Source organism: Indicator indicator, chromosome 25, assembly GCF_027791375.1.
Source record: "Indicator indicator isolate 239-I01 chromosome 25, UM_Iind_1.1, whole genome shotgun sequence".
Lineage (NCBI taxonomy): Eukaryota > Metazoa > Chordata > Aves > Piciformes > Indicatoridae > Indicator > Indicator indicator.
The window spans coordinates 6,115,249-6,131,946 of record NC_072034.1 but is presented as its reverse complement, the minus strand read 5'-3'; the positions used below and the strand labels follow the sequence as shown (position 1 = coordinate 6,131,946).

At 39.0% G+C, this 16,698-nt stretch overlaps 1 protein-coding gene across 2 annotated transcripts in view; it reads left to right on the top strand.

Annotated features, from left to right (window-relative positions):
- Positions 1-1,904: 1,904 nt before the first annotated feature.
- Positions 1,905-16,698, top strand: part of PRDM5 (PR/SET domain 5) — a 55,979-nt gene continuing 41,185 nt past the window's right edge. For both annotated transcript variants that reach the window (XM_054392410.1, XM_054392409.1), the window contains exons 1-4: positions 1,905-1,997; positions 4,743-4,826; positions 13,249-13,371; positions 16,256-16,439. In XM_054392410.1, the coding sequence (XP_054248385.1) occupies positions 1,905-1,997; positions 4,743-4,826; positions 13,249-13,371; positions 16,256-16,439 (484 nt within the window). The remainder of the gene's footprint in view (positions 1,998-4,742; positions 4,827-13,248; positions 13,372-16,255; positions 16,440-16,698) is intronic.

The following is a 16,698-nucleotide window of genomic DNA, read 5'->3' as shown; positions in this document are numbered from 1 at the left end:
AAACAGAACAGAGCTCTAACACATACGTCTGCTTGAGTATAAATGTGAAAATAATTAGTCTTGCTCAATTCAAGAGCTTAAAAGCAAAACATGTATATGCATTGCAAATTAGGCTATACTTTTTCTTTTACATGACATTAAATGTAATCTTTTGAGGTTTAAAATGAAGCACCTCCATGTTCTTTTCATTTGGAAGGGAAAAATACTGAGGCCTGAGGGAAAATTGTTTTAAAAATATAGTCCTTAGAAATAATCAGAGACAGAGAAAATTATGCCATTTTAATCTGATGTATGTTAAGACAGATTCAAGAAAGTATTTTAGACTATAAAAATATGCTGAGTTATGCATATGGAAGTTTTGGAGACAGATATTAATTAAAAGAATAGTTAAATTTTGCCCCAGGCAACTTAATTCCCCTCTGCAAATATATTTGTATTTGAGGAGTTAGAATTCTTACTTACATAGATTTAGACACTCCATTTTAATTCACTTTTTTACTGAATTAACAGTCTATCAATCTAGGTATAAAGCCTGTGTGTCTGATTGTTTGCATTCTCAAAGAGATTCCAACAACATGGCTGGAGGAATTAATCTTTTTTTTTTCTTATCAAAGTGAGGGGCTCATCTATTTTATCAGTCGCTCATATGAATGATTTCATGCAGTTCTGTATACATACGTGTGTATATACATGTATGTTGGCAAGAATATACATTACATTTGTTAAGATTTTTTTAAAAAGCTTTATGGTATCTACTATGGTTCTGAAGATACTAAACACAAAATGGTGTCACTGTGCACAATATAGAAGGACACTAGAAAGTAGCCAAAGGGAGTCTCATATTCAGCTAAATTCCTAGCATTCCATCTGAGTTCCCTCAAAAACAATCTCCAAAAGTGAAGGATTGCATGTTTTCAAAAGTGAATATAAATCTGGATTCACCCCTTATGGCAATACAAAAGTAATGAAGAGAAATCTGAGTGAGGTTTGAGATAACTGCCCATGGAAAGTGTTACATAGCATGGGAGTGTGCTTGGGTATTGCTTCTGGTGAGAATATCCCTGTTCTCCTAAGGGGTCATAACTTTAAGTATTAGTAGATAAATATTTTGGTATGTATGTGAAGAAGTCTCAGTACCTAAGGAAACTGCTCTGGACTTTTGTGACAGGGTGAAGCCTCTCTGCTGCCGTCAGGCTTCACAATCAACTCCATCTCTCAAATCCGAGATCCAGCACTGCTTACTTACCGCTCTCCTCTCATTTCAGGTTACTGTTGCTGTAGAAACCAGAATGAAAAGCCAATCTGAAAAAGCTGACAAAAGCCCATCCTCGGGATGGTGCCAGACCATGAAGCTGTGCCTGGGTGATAAAGCGCCAGCCGCTCTGGAAACGAACGCCAACCTAGGTGACGAACGTGCACTCGTGCCTCAGTGCAGTGCATGCTGCCTGAGTCGTTAGCCCACGGCGCCATGTTAGGAGCCTGCCAGCTATGTGTCCCTTCCAGTGAGGGCACCGTTGGGGCCAGGCCTCAGCAGCTAGGTGTATTAGAAAATCGGATGCGCCCCATTTCCTGTCACGACATTTCACACGAATCGATTTAACAAACCCTCGAAGGCACGAAGCCCCTTAGCGCGGGCACCCGGGCTCTCCCCTCCGGCTCCCGCTCTCTGCCCCGCCGGGCGCGCGCGCCCCCTGCCGCCGCCATGCCCTTGTCCCGCTGCCCGGCCGCAGTGGGGGCCTCGCCGGCGGCCTGGCTCCTCCCCTCTTCCTCAGGAGCCGGGAAAGCCCCGCAACCAACCCCTCTTCCTGCCCCCTCCCCCGGTCTCTCCCTCGCTCTCTCGGTGGGATGGAAGTCCCCGGCAATCCTTCTCCACGGTAACAAGCGGCGGCACGAGTCGATGCAAAATGCTGGGCATGTATGTGCCGGATAGGTTTGCCCTGAAGTCGTCAAAAGTGCAGGACGGGATGGGGCTCTACACGGCCCGCAGAGTGAAAAAGGTGGGTGATGGCCGGGCGAGAGGGGTAACGGCCTGTCCCGGCCCAGCGGGGAGCGGCTGCCACGTATCACAGGAAAGCGAGGCGGCTCCTCCGCCCCTCGCTGCTGCCGGGCTAGAACTTTACCTCAGTCCCGCTTTGTTGGCGGTGCCTCCGCTTCCGTCGACCAGGGTTCCTTCTCTTCAGAGGAGGCACCTCCCGCCAGCCCCCCCTTAGATAACCCGCAGTCTCCTAGTGCCCACAGCACTGCCGCTTGGGGCGGGAGAGGGCCTGGCGGGCTGGGCAGGGCCGGGCCGAGCCGGGCCGGGCCGGGCCGGACCAGACCGGACCGCGCCGCGCCGCCGACTACCCTGCGCAGATAGGGAAGGGTTTTCTTTGTGGGTTTTTGTATACCCCATTTATTCCAAATTCATCTGTTTTGAGGGAAAAGCTACTGTGGACAGAGCCGCCCTCTCGGTTACCGCCTGATTTCAGGCCGCGGGGCGCCTCAGAGACAGAGGTACCTGCTTCAGAAGGATCCCCCTACGACAGGGCATAAGCTCCCATCGCCTCTCCGCTCTTAGAGTTCGGTGGAATGGGTGATTTAATTATCTGTTTCGGAATGACAAAGGTGGGCCTGGGAAAGATGTAATTCAGCTGCACTGCTCTCATACCCTAGCCAGGTCATGTCTCTTGACACCTTGTAATTGAATAATAGCGTCTTTATTGCCTGAAATCGTGCTTATTACAGTACAGGTAATACTACAGGTGGTTTGTTGTCGAAGTAAAAGCATACCTAAAGTTATGGACTCTGCATTATGTTTATTTTGTGTATTTTGCTTCCCATCTTTATCTGGAATGTGAGCTGCCTAGTTTGTCGGTGGTTTCATCAACAAAGTTTAGACACCACGACGTGTAGGGGTCTTTCATTTTTAAGGTGTCCTTGAGTGCTAATAGCGGGGTGAAAGGGGAACAATTTCATATCGGCTGGCTTGAATTTTTTCCACTGAGGTTCTGAACTGTGAAAAATTTAGGAGTTCACAGGGAAAGGAAGGTTACACACTAGTAGCATATATTAATCCTCGAACTCTGTTTCAGAGCGAGCTCTAGAGTGAAGTTCACTGAAATCATCATCCACATGGCAATATCAGTTCTGAATGTCAGTTCAGAGTTCAGGGTCTGAATTCTCTTCCTTTACACTGCTGTAAATTAAACCATTAGACCTGCATGTTAGGGAAAATACAGCATTATCTTGCTTGAATTACTCTGTGTTGCTTTTGAACTCTGTACAGGCAAAGTATATGCCATCAGAGCTCTGCCTGTGCAGCTCTGCCCGTGTGTGTGGTACAGATCATCCTAGTAAAGCTGAAATGTTGCCACTGCGACATGTTGCATGTGGAATGCAGAAGGTAAAGACAGAGGTAGTGGTAAGATCTGTTTGTGTTAGGAATGTGTTACAGGCTTTTTCTTTGCTTGTCCTCAACATCAGCTGAGAACATTTCATAGCTGAACATCATATTGACCAATTTTCACCTTCAGTGCTCATGAGGTAAAAGAAGAAGGAACTTGGAAGTTGGAGTAGTCAATCCCAGTATTTATAAGGCTCATGTGGGAGGAATTCTGACAGCATTGGATTAGCAAAATGGTTAAGATCACTGAGAAGTGAAGGACGATTTATTTTCCTGTGTTTATTACCTCCTCAGGTTTAATTTTAATTACCAGGATTTTTATTTATTTATAATTTTGTTTGTTGTAAGAGGAATGATCCTGGAAGTTTGTCATTCTACTTTTTCTTCTTCACTCTACCTGTAGGCAGTCTGTCAAAACCAAGCAAGAGGGAAAAAGATGTAGCAGGCTGTTTCTAGGATCATGGAATGTGCCTGGGGGAAGGAATGTGTGGACCAGATCGATACTTCTATCAGCCAAAATGCTATTATTTTTAAAGAAACACAAAAGCTACCTTTCACTATTTACTTGAAATCTCTCGTGCTTAAAAATAGAGAGAGTTTTTCAGTTTGAAAAATGCCTGAAGGAACTTACCAGTCTGTATTCTGGTTTGCAAGGGAGAGGGGAAAAAAAAATATTAGACTTGTGTAAGAAGAAACTCCTATTTAAATTTGCTGTGCTGCTAGAGTGATGTCTGTGAAGGGAAAAAACACCAATACCCAGTACTTTTGGAAGAATGTATCAATGAATGCTTTCACAGTACGTGTTATGACTAGCAGGTGGTATAACATTTTAATTTTGCTTATGAAGGCTTGAATTAATTCATAGACACATGCATACTCCCTCCATTTTTAAGCGAATCTCTCTATGATTAAAGTTATTCAGTTATTCAGTGTTTTGATTTGTGGCACTTCAAAAAGTAACATTGCAAATAATCTTGCAAATAAATCTAATGTCAACTTTGTGCTTGCCAAATATTTTGCATTTTAGTTGGATGCCTATTGCAAGGTGCTTCCTGTGAATCTTTTAAGAAGTTTGACTTGTAAATTTCAGCTTCATTTACAATAAAGAAAAATGCTATTTCCCAAGGGAGAAATAAGCATGTGGAGGAAAGGTGTGGTTTTAAGAATCTCCAAGATACGGAAAAAATGGAAATGATCTTGTAATTGAACCCTCAAGGACATGCACCTTCTTGGCATATAGTAGAATGACAAAGGAAAATGGTCCTTTTCTATTTGAAGCTAAAAATGATACTTCTACTGGAGTTTGGTTATTCATTGGCCTTTATTACTGATGTGTTGTCTTTTGTAATTAATTGCATAGGGTGAAAAGTTTGGGCCCTTTGCAGGAGAGAAGAGAATGCCGCAGGAACTGGATGAGGACACAGACTGCAGGCTCATGTGGGAAGTGAGTAGTCTAGAGTCACATCATCACACCTAGAAAAAAGGGTTCTCAGAATTAAGTTTTTATTGTAACAGCGAGGGTGATTGCCCATTGGGATGGGCTGCCCAGGGAGGTGGTGGAGTCGCCATCGCTGGAGACGTTCAAGAGGAGACTGGATGAGGCACTTAGTGCCATGGTCTAGTTGACTGCTTAGGGCTGGGTGATAGGTTGGACTGGAGAATCTTGGAGGTCTCTTCCAACCTGGTTGATTCTATGATTCTATGAAATCCTTTGTTTCCCCCTTTTTTCCTTAGCTTAAAAATGTAGTATGTAGGGAATACTTTGTGCTTATTGATCCTTTTAAAACATGCTTTGTGGATGGAGGGAGATTGACTTTTTTAAAATACAAAGAAATAGTTATAGATATTATAGTTTGTAATTAATAAAGCTTGAAAAATGTCAAGCAAAATGTAACAACAATGGGAAAAGTCATTAAAAATGTGGAAATAATAAGTAAATAATTTGAATATGTAAAGATAATTATGTTATTGAATATGTAAAGATAATTATGTTACTGAGATACTGATTTATGCTTATCAACTGGTGTCAGCTGCAATATAAAACATTTCCAGCCATGACAATTGTCCTAGAATTTGGCAGTTGTGTAAATGAAGTTCTTAAATTTTACTGACTTTGTAATGTGAGATCTTTGGGCAGATGAAGCCATAATGAGTTTCAGGACTTTTTAAACCTTTCATATGTGTTAGGTGGCAGCAGTAGTTTGTACACTAGATATTTGCCTGTAGCAAAGGTCTGAGTTTACTAATTGAGGAGATTAACTGAAAAATACTTGTAATAACAAGGTCTCCTTGTTGTAAACACCTGCTTTTCTGTGTTTCTGTTCCACATTTGTGATCTTTCTTTTCTGCTGTAGTTCTTTAAGCACAATTCCTTTCCCCAACCCCTAGTCAAGCAGTTTCTGTTGAATGCATATTCAGTTGTGTTTTGCACTGGAAAGAAGACTAATACCCCACTTTTTCATCGTTCTGTGGTGGTGGAAGAACAACTGTTGTTTTTTATGTTGTGTGGTGCTGTACATAAAAAACACTTGTGTTTGTCATCTGGCTTAAACCATTATCTGCGCATTTATTACAAAATAAATGTTTATTTCAAAAAAACTCTAGATTGACATTGCTGAGAGGCTTATAAAGAGAGAGTAGTATGAATTTAGTCTTAGGAGAGGTGTAACTAACCTACACAATGGAACAGTGAGCAAGAGAGTGCTAAAAGTGCATCTCATTAAACCCATCTTCAATACAAGTGGCAAAATATTCCTAAGTAAATGTTAATTTAAGGCTGTGAAACCTGTGCCCTCTTTTTTTTCCTTTCTTTTCTTTTTTTTCTTTTTATTTATCCAGAAGTGTACCCGAAATACCCTTTCCCAGAGAGAAGGTGTGGACAGTTTATTCCCTTGGTTATATACTCAGAGCAATTGGTTTCATCATCTTTGTTTTCAGCTGAAAACAAAACAGCACAATGTCCTTTTTATTACATGTTTGCTGAATACAGTACATGTTAATATGTCCTGGCTCACTTGCTTTTTCATGTTGTTTCTGCAGGTTATTTTGAAACAGTAAAATACTTGAGATAGAACAAGGTTTTCAGAAGGGAAGGTGGGTGGATTATAGTTTTTTGGAAAGCCATATGACTTTCCAGATTCCTCCAGATTGCTGATGATTAAATGAGATTTATCTGCTTCTGCAAGACAGAAGAGGCAAGTGGATGTATTTACTGATGACACTTAATATGATTCCATCAACAGCAGACCAGAATGAGTATTTTATGAGCTGTTCTAAAACAGTTTCATACTTATTGTAACCTAGCTTTGAGACCCTTGAAAAGATTCCTGCATACCAAATTTTATGACTTCCTGAATGTTTGAACCCAAGTTGTTCATGTCTACTGAAGTCGATCTGAATGTGAGCTTTATAATATAATTTAAATCATACTGAGAGCAGTCTTAAGCTGAAAATCGAGACCAGGAATGCAGAAAGTTAAAAGTTGAGCCGTCCAAGTAGATGGGTATTTCAGAGACTGTGGGAGGCAGTCACAGCAACTAGCCAAGTTTGTGCATAGTCAGCTGTACCAAAGATATGAAAACTAATTAATTTGAAGGTTAAAGCTTGACCTCAGAGTTATATGCAGTCAAAAAATGTGTTTTTAGAGAGAAGTCTGAGTAGTAGAGGTGTTTTGTAAGTCAAATCAAAATTAACATTAATGGAACATTTCTTGATATGTGATGCCTGCTATCTGAGCTTCAGTTTTTGTGGAATAATTTTCTGCAAGGAAGCTTACCACATGAATGTCCAGTTGGGTAAAGTCATGGTCTGTGATGTGGTCTGTTTTGATCAAGTAGATTTTTTTTTTTTTCCCTGAGATCAGCATTGTCAATTGGCTTCTCTAAGACATCATGCTGAGTCAGAATTTTACACGTTATGTTTTCTTCTGGTCTTTGGGAAAATGTGGGATGCAAAGCATTTATTTGGTCCAGTGATTTTATTAAAGTTCTGAGAATGTTAGAGTTTGTCTTTAAATTAAATATAGCAGAATGCCATTGGTCTGCCTGTAACTTCCATAGTTTTGAAGAAACCAAAGACTAACGCTTGCTCATTCAACAGATTCCAGAGGACTGGAGGTGGGGAGTGCCTCTAATTTTGCTCTTACCTTTGTGAAGAGCTACCTGCTGAAATACTTTGAAAAGTGATGCAAAAGGGAAAATCCCAAACCTGTGGTAATCATATAGTTAGGGGGAATAAGAAAACAAAAGCTAGGAAAATGTCTAAATGACTTTGTGCTTTTTCTTTCGTTTTGTCAAAAACCCCACCTCTCCATTATCCCCCAGCCTGCACATCATCATGTCTCAGACTGAATTGCATGTTGTTCTAGTTAAGTATACGGCTAGTTGCTGGTGATGAATGGAGAGTTTTGTTCTTTGCATCCCACTAACACCTTGATTAAGTATTGCTTTGTTGGTCTATATTAGTATACATGGTAGAGCAATTGTGTATTTACTGGAAGAGGCAAGAATAGAATAATCTTTAGTTATTGAAGGTCACAGAGATTTTTGCCTCTGGAGGCTCAGATGTCCCTTTACAAAGGGAAGATTTCTGTTTAGTTCATTTTCTTTATTGTCCCTTACCAAGAAAGTGGAATTCATTTCACTACTATTGGATTGTGGCAAGCATATACTTTTGGTGATGACTTTGGCAAATGTTAAAATAGGGAGGGCTGGAAAGACTTAGTCCTTCTTCAAATACTCTGACATACCATGAAGAAAATTGGTCAGAATGGGATGGTACATAATATGCTGTGTAATGCTGAATGTTACATATTTCAGGTTTAGTTTCTATCTATCTGCCAAGATTATGTTTTCTTCATTGTTACATTAAAACCAAGAGGAACATATGCATGCTGGAAAACAGTCTTTCCATGGGAGCTAATGTTCATGTTTATTTTTATGACAAAATGAAATAAACTTGCGTTTCTATTTCTTAACTCTCATCACTTTTACAGTGACAATTATTTTCAGTTAAATAAGCCTGTCTGAAAACTAGTGAAGGCTACGTGAAATCTACTATTGACTATCACCAGCCTTAGATCAGAGCTTTAATGCTTAGGACTGAGGTATGAGAAGCCAAGCACTTTAAGCTAGTGGTGGTATGGTTTTTTTATTTTTTTGTCTTTGATATCTTGCCTGTAAAATGTGGTTCTGGCATAGGAATGCTTTTACATACAAGGAATTAAGTTGAATTATGTTCTGAATTTCATGATAAAATAAATCTTAATTTGATGAGTTCTGTGTTTGCTCTCAAGATGAATGTAATATTAGAAATCAAGCTTTTAGCAATGTAGTCTCTATTTTTTCTTTATGAAGACTATCATCCCAGTCAATACTCCTCAGATAGTATTTACATTTAAAATTGTTTGCCTTAATTTTTTTTTGGTATGAATCTGTTTATTTTTCAGAAATGTTTTTGCTTTTCTCATTTCTTGGACAAATGCTTCTGGAAGAATTTTTATACAAGTTGCGTTTAAAATAACTTTTGCCACTCAAGTGAGACAGTGATGCGCTGAGTTGCAAGTTTGTGTCCTTGATTTTCAGTTTCATTACATTAATCCTCACTGGCCTAGATAGGTGTCCAGAGTAGTTATTAGTGGTCTTACCAGTTGCTTTATTCAACTAAATTTCATTAGCAACTCCTTCAAAGCTTGATTTAATTTTCTTTATTCTGTTAGGTGTATGTATTCATTTTGGTAACTTTTGGAACAGGTGCCTTATTGATCTTTGGATTTTGGTCATGAGAGGAATCTAGTCCTGACTGAGAATGCTAGCCTCACATCTGCAGTTATGTGATTTATTTAAAATGTCAGAAAACGAATGTTAATAGGTTGACGTGCCAGTATTCTAATCCAAGCTTGGTAAAAAAGATCACACAAGAAGACTTGGGTATCCTTGCAGTGAACATGAAGTTCAACCCCTCTTAGGAAGGCTCCACAAAATGTTAGCAGAAGTCCAGGAATGAGCTTTTGAACTGTTGTGTCTCTGACAAGGTCATATAACATCATGCACCAGAAAGAGCTTCACTAACATGGAAATCTGCTGCTTTATAGTTTGGCTGAGAAAAAAAGTCACATGCTGCCTGTGTCCCAGCATTTCTTAGTGAGTAAGCCAGTCAATAGTTGCTGCCTCAGTATTCCTTTGCAAGTATTACTAAACACTCTACAGCAGTGTTTAAATGCGAGTTTCTTCTCTGCAGTGAACTCTGATGGAGGTCTGAAACTGAGGATGCAGAAGTATTGCATCTAGCTGTTTTATACTATTAACAGTAAAAATCATGTTTCCAGCTAATAAAAAAAAATGCAGCACAGAAAACAATACTGGGTTTTTTACGTGATTGTTTGAGTGAACATAGATTTTTACATTTATACATGTTTAGAAAATGGTTTCCAGAGAGCGGGCAGTGCAGTGTGTTTACTGACTTCAGCAGAGATAACCATCTGCTTATTTTCAGTGAGGTTTTCTTCTTCTCTCGCCAGTTGTGCATGGTATAGTGTTTGCAATTGCAGTCATGAGCATTTTGAAGTAGTGCATATGACAACACTGGGTGTGCTTTGAATATGTGGAGATAATTTCACTCAGTGCAGAAGTCAACAGATGGAGTAGTACATGTTGTGATGGACATTACAAGCAGCTTAAACATCTTCTAGGCCAGTGTAGAGTTTTGTATGGGAGTTTGTACAATGACTAGGGACATGTTTTTTCCACATACTTGTGTAGTGACATGGTGTTTGTAAATGTGGCATATTTCACTGAAGTCCTGATTTACTGTGTGGTAAAAGGGAATGTTGGGTGTTTAATCTTACTGTGAAGTCAGCTGTTGATATATCTTCTAATAAAGTGGATTTTCATTGGTAATCATGCCACACAGCAGAAGGATGACTGAGGCACTTTAGTGGACTGTTATTGGAGGGAGCACACTTTGGGACATATTCCAAGCTTCATTTAGATTTGTTACTAATTAAGTATGGATGATGTTTTTAGGTGCACTTATTTTCAACTGAAAATGTAGAGGCTAGCTGTTTATTTCATTTAACTATCATGATTAGCTTGTACTAACTTAATAGTTTGAGAAATGTTTCTACAAAGCAAGAGCTGGTATATTTCCTGGCTTATTTGTTTGAAATATTGATTATGTTTGGGCCTCACTGCCATGGTGCTTAAAAATTGGTTGTTCATTTAGGAAACTCACCTATTGATGCAACCAGAGAAAAAGGAGTGGTAAATGTCAGTAGTGTAGTCCATGTTAAGTACAGTGTTCTGGCTGTTTTTCTTGACTTCCTCACATCTGTGTATGTGATGCAGCATTATTTCTTTATGAGGTGGAAAAAATCAATAGAAAGTATAGCATGTCTTTAAGGGATTTATTGTATTTTTTTATCAATAGTTTCCGTATGTGTTAAGTCTTCGCTTTGTGTTTGTATCTCTTTATGGATTAGCAGAGATTGAGAAAGCACAGCTGACATCTATCATTGAAATGAGTATAAATTCTTAGATAATTTAAGGACCATGCAAACGAAGATGAAGAATGGATGAAAAGGTAGATAGTGTCACGTATGCTTTTTATGATCGGATCTTGATGGCTTCTCTTTCCAGCTCAAATCAAGATGTGATTGAAACCTTTATAGGACCTACATGGTGCGTTTCTAGAACCCATACTTTGTTAGCTAAATCACAAAGCCGTTAGTTTGACTTCAGTTACTCAAAGATGCTCATCTGCAGTGTTAACCATTTTAATTCAGAGTGAAGTCCTGCTTTGTGGATTACCTGTTTAAAACTGCATTTTTGTGTGAAGTTGAAGCTTGCTTTTATGGTTTGATTGCACTCGTTTTGCCCATGTTTCTAATAAAGCAATAGTTCAAATAACTAGCAGGCATTGTTCCCAAGGAGATCCCCCTACTCAAGTAGGGCCACCTAGTGCTAGGTGCCCAGGACAGGTGTTGAGTATCTGAATCTCTGAGAATGATAACTACACAACCTGTCTGGGAAATCCATTGCAGTGCTTAGTGTTAGGTGATGTTGCCAAGTGAGTTTAAATATATAGGTTTGATGTTTCCAGATGCATTTAGAATCATAGAATTGTTAGGGTTGAAAGGGACCTCAAGGATCATCTAGTTCCAACCCCCCTGCCATGGGCTGGGACACCTCACACTAGGTCAGGTTGCTCAGAGCCAGATCCAGCCTGGCCTTAAAAATCTCCAGGGACGGGGCTTTCTCCACCTCCCTGGGCAACCTGTTCCAGCATCTCACCACCTTCATGGAGAGGAACTTCTTCCTAACATCCAATTTGAATCTACCCATTTCTATTTTTGTTCCATTCCTCCTAATCCTGTTACTACCTGACATCCTAAAAAGTCCCTCACCAGCTTTCTTGTAGGCTCCCTTAAGATACTGGAAGGCCACAATAAGGTCACCTTGGAGCCTTCTCTTCTCCAGACTGAATAGTCCCAGCTCTCTCAGTCTGTCCTCATAGGAGAGGTGCTCCCGCCCTCTGATCATCCTCATGGCCCCTCTGGACATGCTTCAGCCCGTCCATATCCTTCCTGTAATAGGGGCTCCAGAACAGGACACAGTACTCCAGGTGGGGTCTCACCAGAGTGGCGTAGAGGAGGAGAATCACCTCCCTCGACCTGCTGGCTGTGCTTCTCTTGATGCAGCCCAGGATGTGATTGGCTTTCTGGCTTTTATTTAAATGTGTAGGTTTGACATTTTTCACTGTGGTTAATCTGTGTGTTTGAAAGTAAAATAGCTTTCAAAGTTTGAAATACTGGCACATTTCATGATGGAGTCCTTAAGATATGATGTCTTCCTTTGGAGGAACAGTAATAGAATTTGAAGATTTCTGTTTGCAGAACTACAGTATGTTTTTTTGTTGTTTTAATCTGAGAACAATATAATGTCACCAGCTATTACTGTAATGGAATAAGTTTTTTTCTTTCTAATGACATCGTAAGTGTTTAGGTAATTTAAGCAGTCATACTGAAGAAATATGATATTGCATCTATTAGAAACATATAGTGCAAGAATGTGAGCAACTTAAATACAAAGACATGAAGACAATCTTATTTTGATCTTACATAGCTGAAATCCCCAGCTCTTAGGAAATACCTGCTCTGGATACTTATTGTTGACAGATGGAGAAGAAAATATGTTCATTATGTAAATAAATCACATGGAATAGCAATGTGGTTTTGTGACCTTGGTGCGTGGCTCTCATATCTTCTGTATCAGTAGAGATTTAAGTGATCTATTTTAAACGAAACAAGTCAGCAGCAGCTGTATTTTTTTCAGCAGTATGTCTTTGTGTTGGCGGGGGGAAGAATGACTTGGTTAATATATAGTTTCTAGTATTTTAATTTTTCAGTGTAAGCTGGAATTAGACTGTAGGAGACATGCTGACATTTAAACATGTGAAGGATGAGAACTTAGGAAAGAAACTGGAAAAAGAACGATAGGGTTGGAATGGGAAAGGACCTCTCTGGTTGTATTACTTTCTGACAAGATCATAAAGAAGACAACTTGAAGGAACAAAGATTGAGGGGAAAAAGCAGCATCATACTGTCAGATTAGGGAGACTTGGGAGTCAGTCATAATGCTCATTTACTAAGGGAAAGGCTAAGAAATGAGAGGAGAAGCTCAATAAAGGAAGCTGACACCAGTTGCTGGATTGTAGTTGCCCCCCTGTTTTCAGGTGAATAAATATGCTCATAGAAAAAAGTGAATATGTACCACTGAATGCAAGATTTGCTTGCTGAGTGGTTTGTTTGTCTGTGTTTGTTAATCAGTTTTTATTTTTATCCATTTAATTATTTGTAAAAAATGTTTCAGGTTCGTGGGAGTAAAGGTGAGGTCCTTTATATCCTGGATGCAAGCAATCCACGCCATTCTAATTGGCTACGTTTTGTCCATGAGGCTCCATCACAGGATCAGAAGAACCTGGCAGCCATCCAGGTAGATTTGGTGGATTCTTACCAATTGCTTCCAGTTACCAATTTACTAATTGTACTCCTCTTTGGTCTTATTTCTTGCAGTAAAATTAAGAGATCTGAGAAAAGTAGTGAACTGCTTTCCTTTTCCTACCTTCCTTTCAGAAGTGAGCTCGTGCTTAAATGTAATACCATATATATGATTAATAGGGCAAAAACTATAGAGGTCCTTAGTTGGAATCTGATATTATTTGAAAGGTTCATATTAATCCACTGTAGTGGAACTGCACTGAAGCACTTACATGAACTACTTCTCCTGGCTTAAAAGAAAGTAACAGTTTACATAAAAAAAAAAACAACCTCCCAAATTTATTTCCAGAGTAGTTAAATCACTACTGTAAAAACAATTTTTTTTTCCGCTACAGCCTTATTCAGTCAATATAAGTTTTTGCTTGAATGTAGTAATTTTCTTGTGGTAGAAATTAAAAAGATAACTAGGTAACTGTATGCCTGTCTGAATCAGGATTAATGGTTTAGAGGCCTAGTTTCATGCTGAACTCAGGTATACACTCAGGTATGTGGAAATCAGAATCCTGCAGGTTCGAGAGACAGCATGCTGCTTAAAATATTCTAGCACAAAACTAGAGAATTGATGATTCTAATTGTCTGATAGGTTGATCAGGCAGTGCTTGAAGATAAGTTAATAACAAAAGACAATTTTTTACTCTTGGCTGTGGATCTGAATGTACCCAGCTTATTTTTGCATTTTTATATTTGTCATTTTGTCATTCTGTGATAGAGTTCCACTGTTTTAATTACAGATGTTGAAACATGGTTCTGCTTTTCTTCTAGACATCTTAGTTTCACTTGATTCCCCAGTCCTTTTATAACACTGAACAGCTTCTTTAGGTTCATTTTCTAAAACCATCCTTGATTTTATTGAAGTCCTTATTTGATAGCTCTTTTCTCAAGCTGAAGTCTTAGTCTGTTTAATCTCTCATTTCTGTGACTTTGCAAAAAGCAATGAAGATGGTGATATTTTTCTAATTACAGCTATTGTCCTTTTGAAGATCGTGAAAGAGATTAACTACATAATTTTTTTTCAACAGCTCAGTTTTTCAGTAAAATAATTTCCAATCCCACATAAGTAAGAATTGCATAGCTGTGTTTCATTTTTTCTCAAAATGTATTTCCAGAATGTTGTTTCAGGCTAATCCAAGCTATTTGCTGTTGTAATCCAAGTTTAAAAAAAAACCAAAAGAGAATTATTTATCAGCATGTCTTAAAATTATTATTCTACTTCTGCATCATGAGAAGACTTTTTCTAGGATTTGCTTAACAAAAGAATTAAAAAACATAGTTTATTTTGGCTGTAAAGCTAAACAAATTAGCTTTGGAGGAGAAATGAGTTTGAGCTGTTTTAAGTTTGGCTGGCACCAAAGCTAATTTCTTTTCACTGCAAATGCAACCTAGAGCACTCGAGCTTTGAGAGCCCTTAGTACTTCTCCCATTAATCATTTGCTATTTGAAAGTACACAACTGAGAAAGAACCAGGATGTTTTTAGATACAGAGCTATAAAGGAAGTCACAGATACACATAACGGAAGTGCAGAGATGTTGAGAATGCAGCAGTATTGATAAAAGCTTGGTGATTGACATTCATGCACTTGGTCTAGGTTAACTGAATAATTAGTTCTGGTTCCTGTTCTCCCAGATTTAATCTGTTGTGTAGGTGTCAAGTATGATCTATTGAATAAAATAGATTTCATTCTTGCGTAACATATTTTATGTAAAATACAACTCCTCCTTCTAAAGCTGGAGGAATATTGCAACCCTGCTGACAGTTGAAATTAATCCTTGTATATTGCAAAAATTAGAAATAATTTTCTTGTCCTTGTACTAGAAGCTTGTTACAAAATACGACTCAATGTAGTCCAAAGAAGCTTCAGTTATCTTTTCTGGATGTTAATCAGATAAGCTTTAAGATTTATGATAGAACTTGGCAGGCTTCATTGTTTAATAGCGAGTCTCCTTTGGTGCTTTGGGTAGTACCTAAAGCAGTAGGTTCACATCTGGCAAAAATAAGCAGCTCTGTATATTAGTTTAGGAGAGAGCTGGTTTTGCTATAGAACCCCCCTTCACCTCCCCTTCTGTGCTGACTGTAGTAACTTTAATTAAATACTGTCAAAGACCAAAGTTGTTAGCTTATATATCTCTTTGGAAGCTTGTTTATTCATTGTGGAGAAGTTTTTGGAGCTGCTTATTGTGTAGTTTGTCTCTCATGCAGAATCTGGCCTGGATCTTTGGCCTTTTGTGGATATGTGTATCTACACTGATTTAAACTAGCAGAGGGTTTTGATCTAGTGGTGTAAGTGCAGATGTGTTTGCTTAACTTGATAGTGAAGATAACTGACCAGAGGTGAAAGCCGGTTCATTAATAAGGTTAGGAATCTCAAGAATAGAGAGAAAATAACACTATGTAAGCGTGCTACTGAAAGCTGGGTTATAATTCATGCAGCCAGCAGGGGAGAGAGCTAAAGACGTAATGGTTATTTAAATTTTGTTATTTTTCTAATATTCAAATGTTTCATTTTCAAACTCTGAAGTTCTTGTCAGGCAGAGTGTGGCAGGAGAGGAGGTCTTGAACACCACCTTCACCTCGGTCTAGTGCATATTGGAAAAGCCTCACAACTGAGGCAGGGGAATGTTTCAAGAATGCTCGCATACAAGGAGATTTTATCCATGCAGCCACACTGGGAAAGAAGTATTAGAAAGGCTGTTCTGGCATTGTGGAATAGAGCCAGCCCTTCCACAGTTGAGGGCTAATATTAGATCAGGGTCTCACACTTGTCTCTGGGTTTTACTTTCTCTGACCTAACTTCATTACTTCTGCTTGCTGTTTGCAACAGGAGGGGGAAAATATTTTCTATCTTGCTGTGGAAGATATTGAAACAGACACAGAACTTCTCATTGGGTACTTGGACAGTGACATGGAAGAGGAGGAGGAGGAGGAAGAAGTAGTAACTGTTATCCAGGAAGATGAAGACTGTGGCAACAATAAAGAAGTGCAGCCAGCTGGTGAAAAAACTGCAGGTGAGCAATGTGTAAAAAATGGGATAACTTGAGAGCTGAGAAGTAGTAACAAACGAGAAAACACTAACTTTGTAGAACTGTAGAGCTGGAAGGCTCCTCAGGTTTAGTCTAAGCTCTTGTATGAGTTTTGTCTCTTAATTTTGGACTAAAGACAGGGTTCATTTCATCTGGCATACAGTCTTATGAAAACTTCATTTTTTTGCTGAAAGAGGGGTGGTTTCCCTCTTACTTAAATGGGAGAGAAATAAACCTTTTTGTA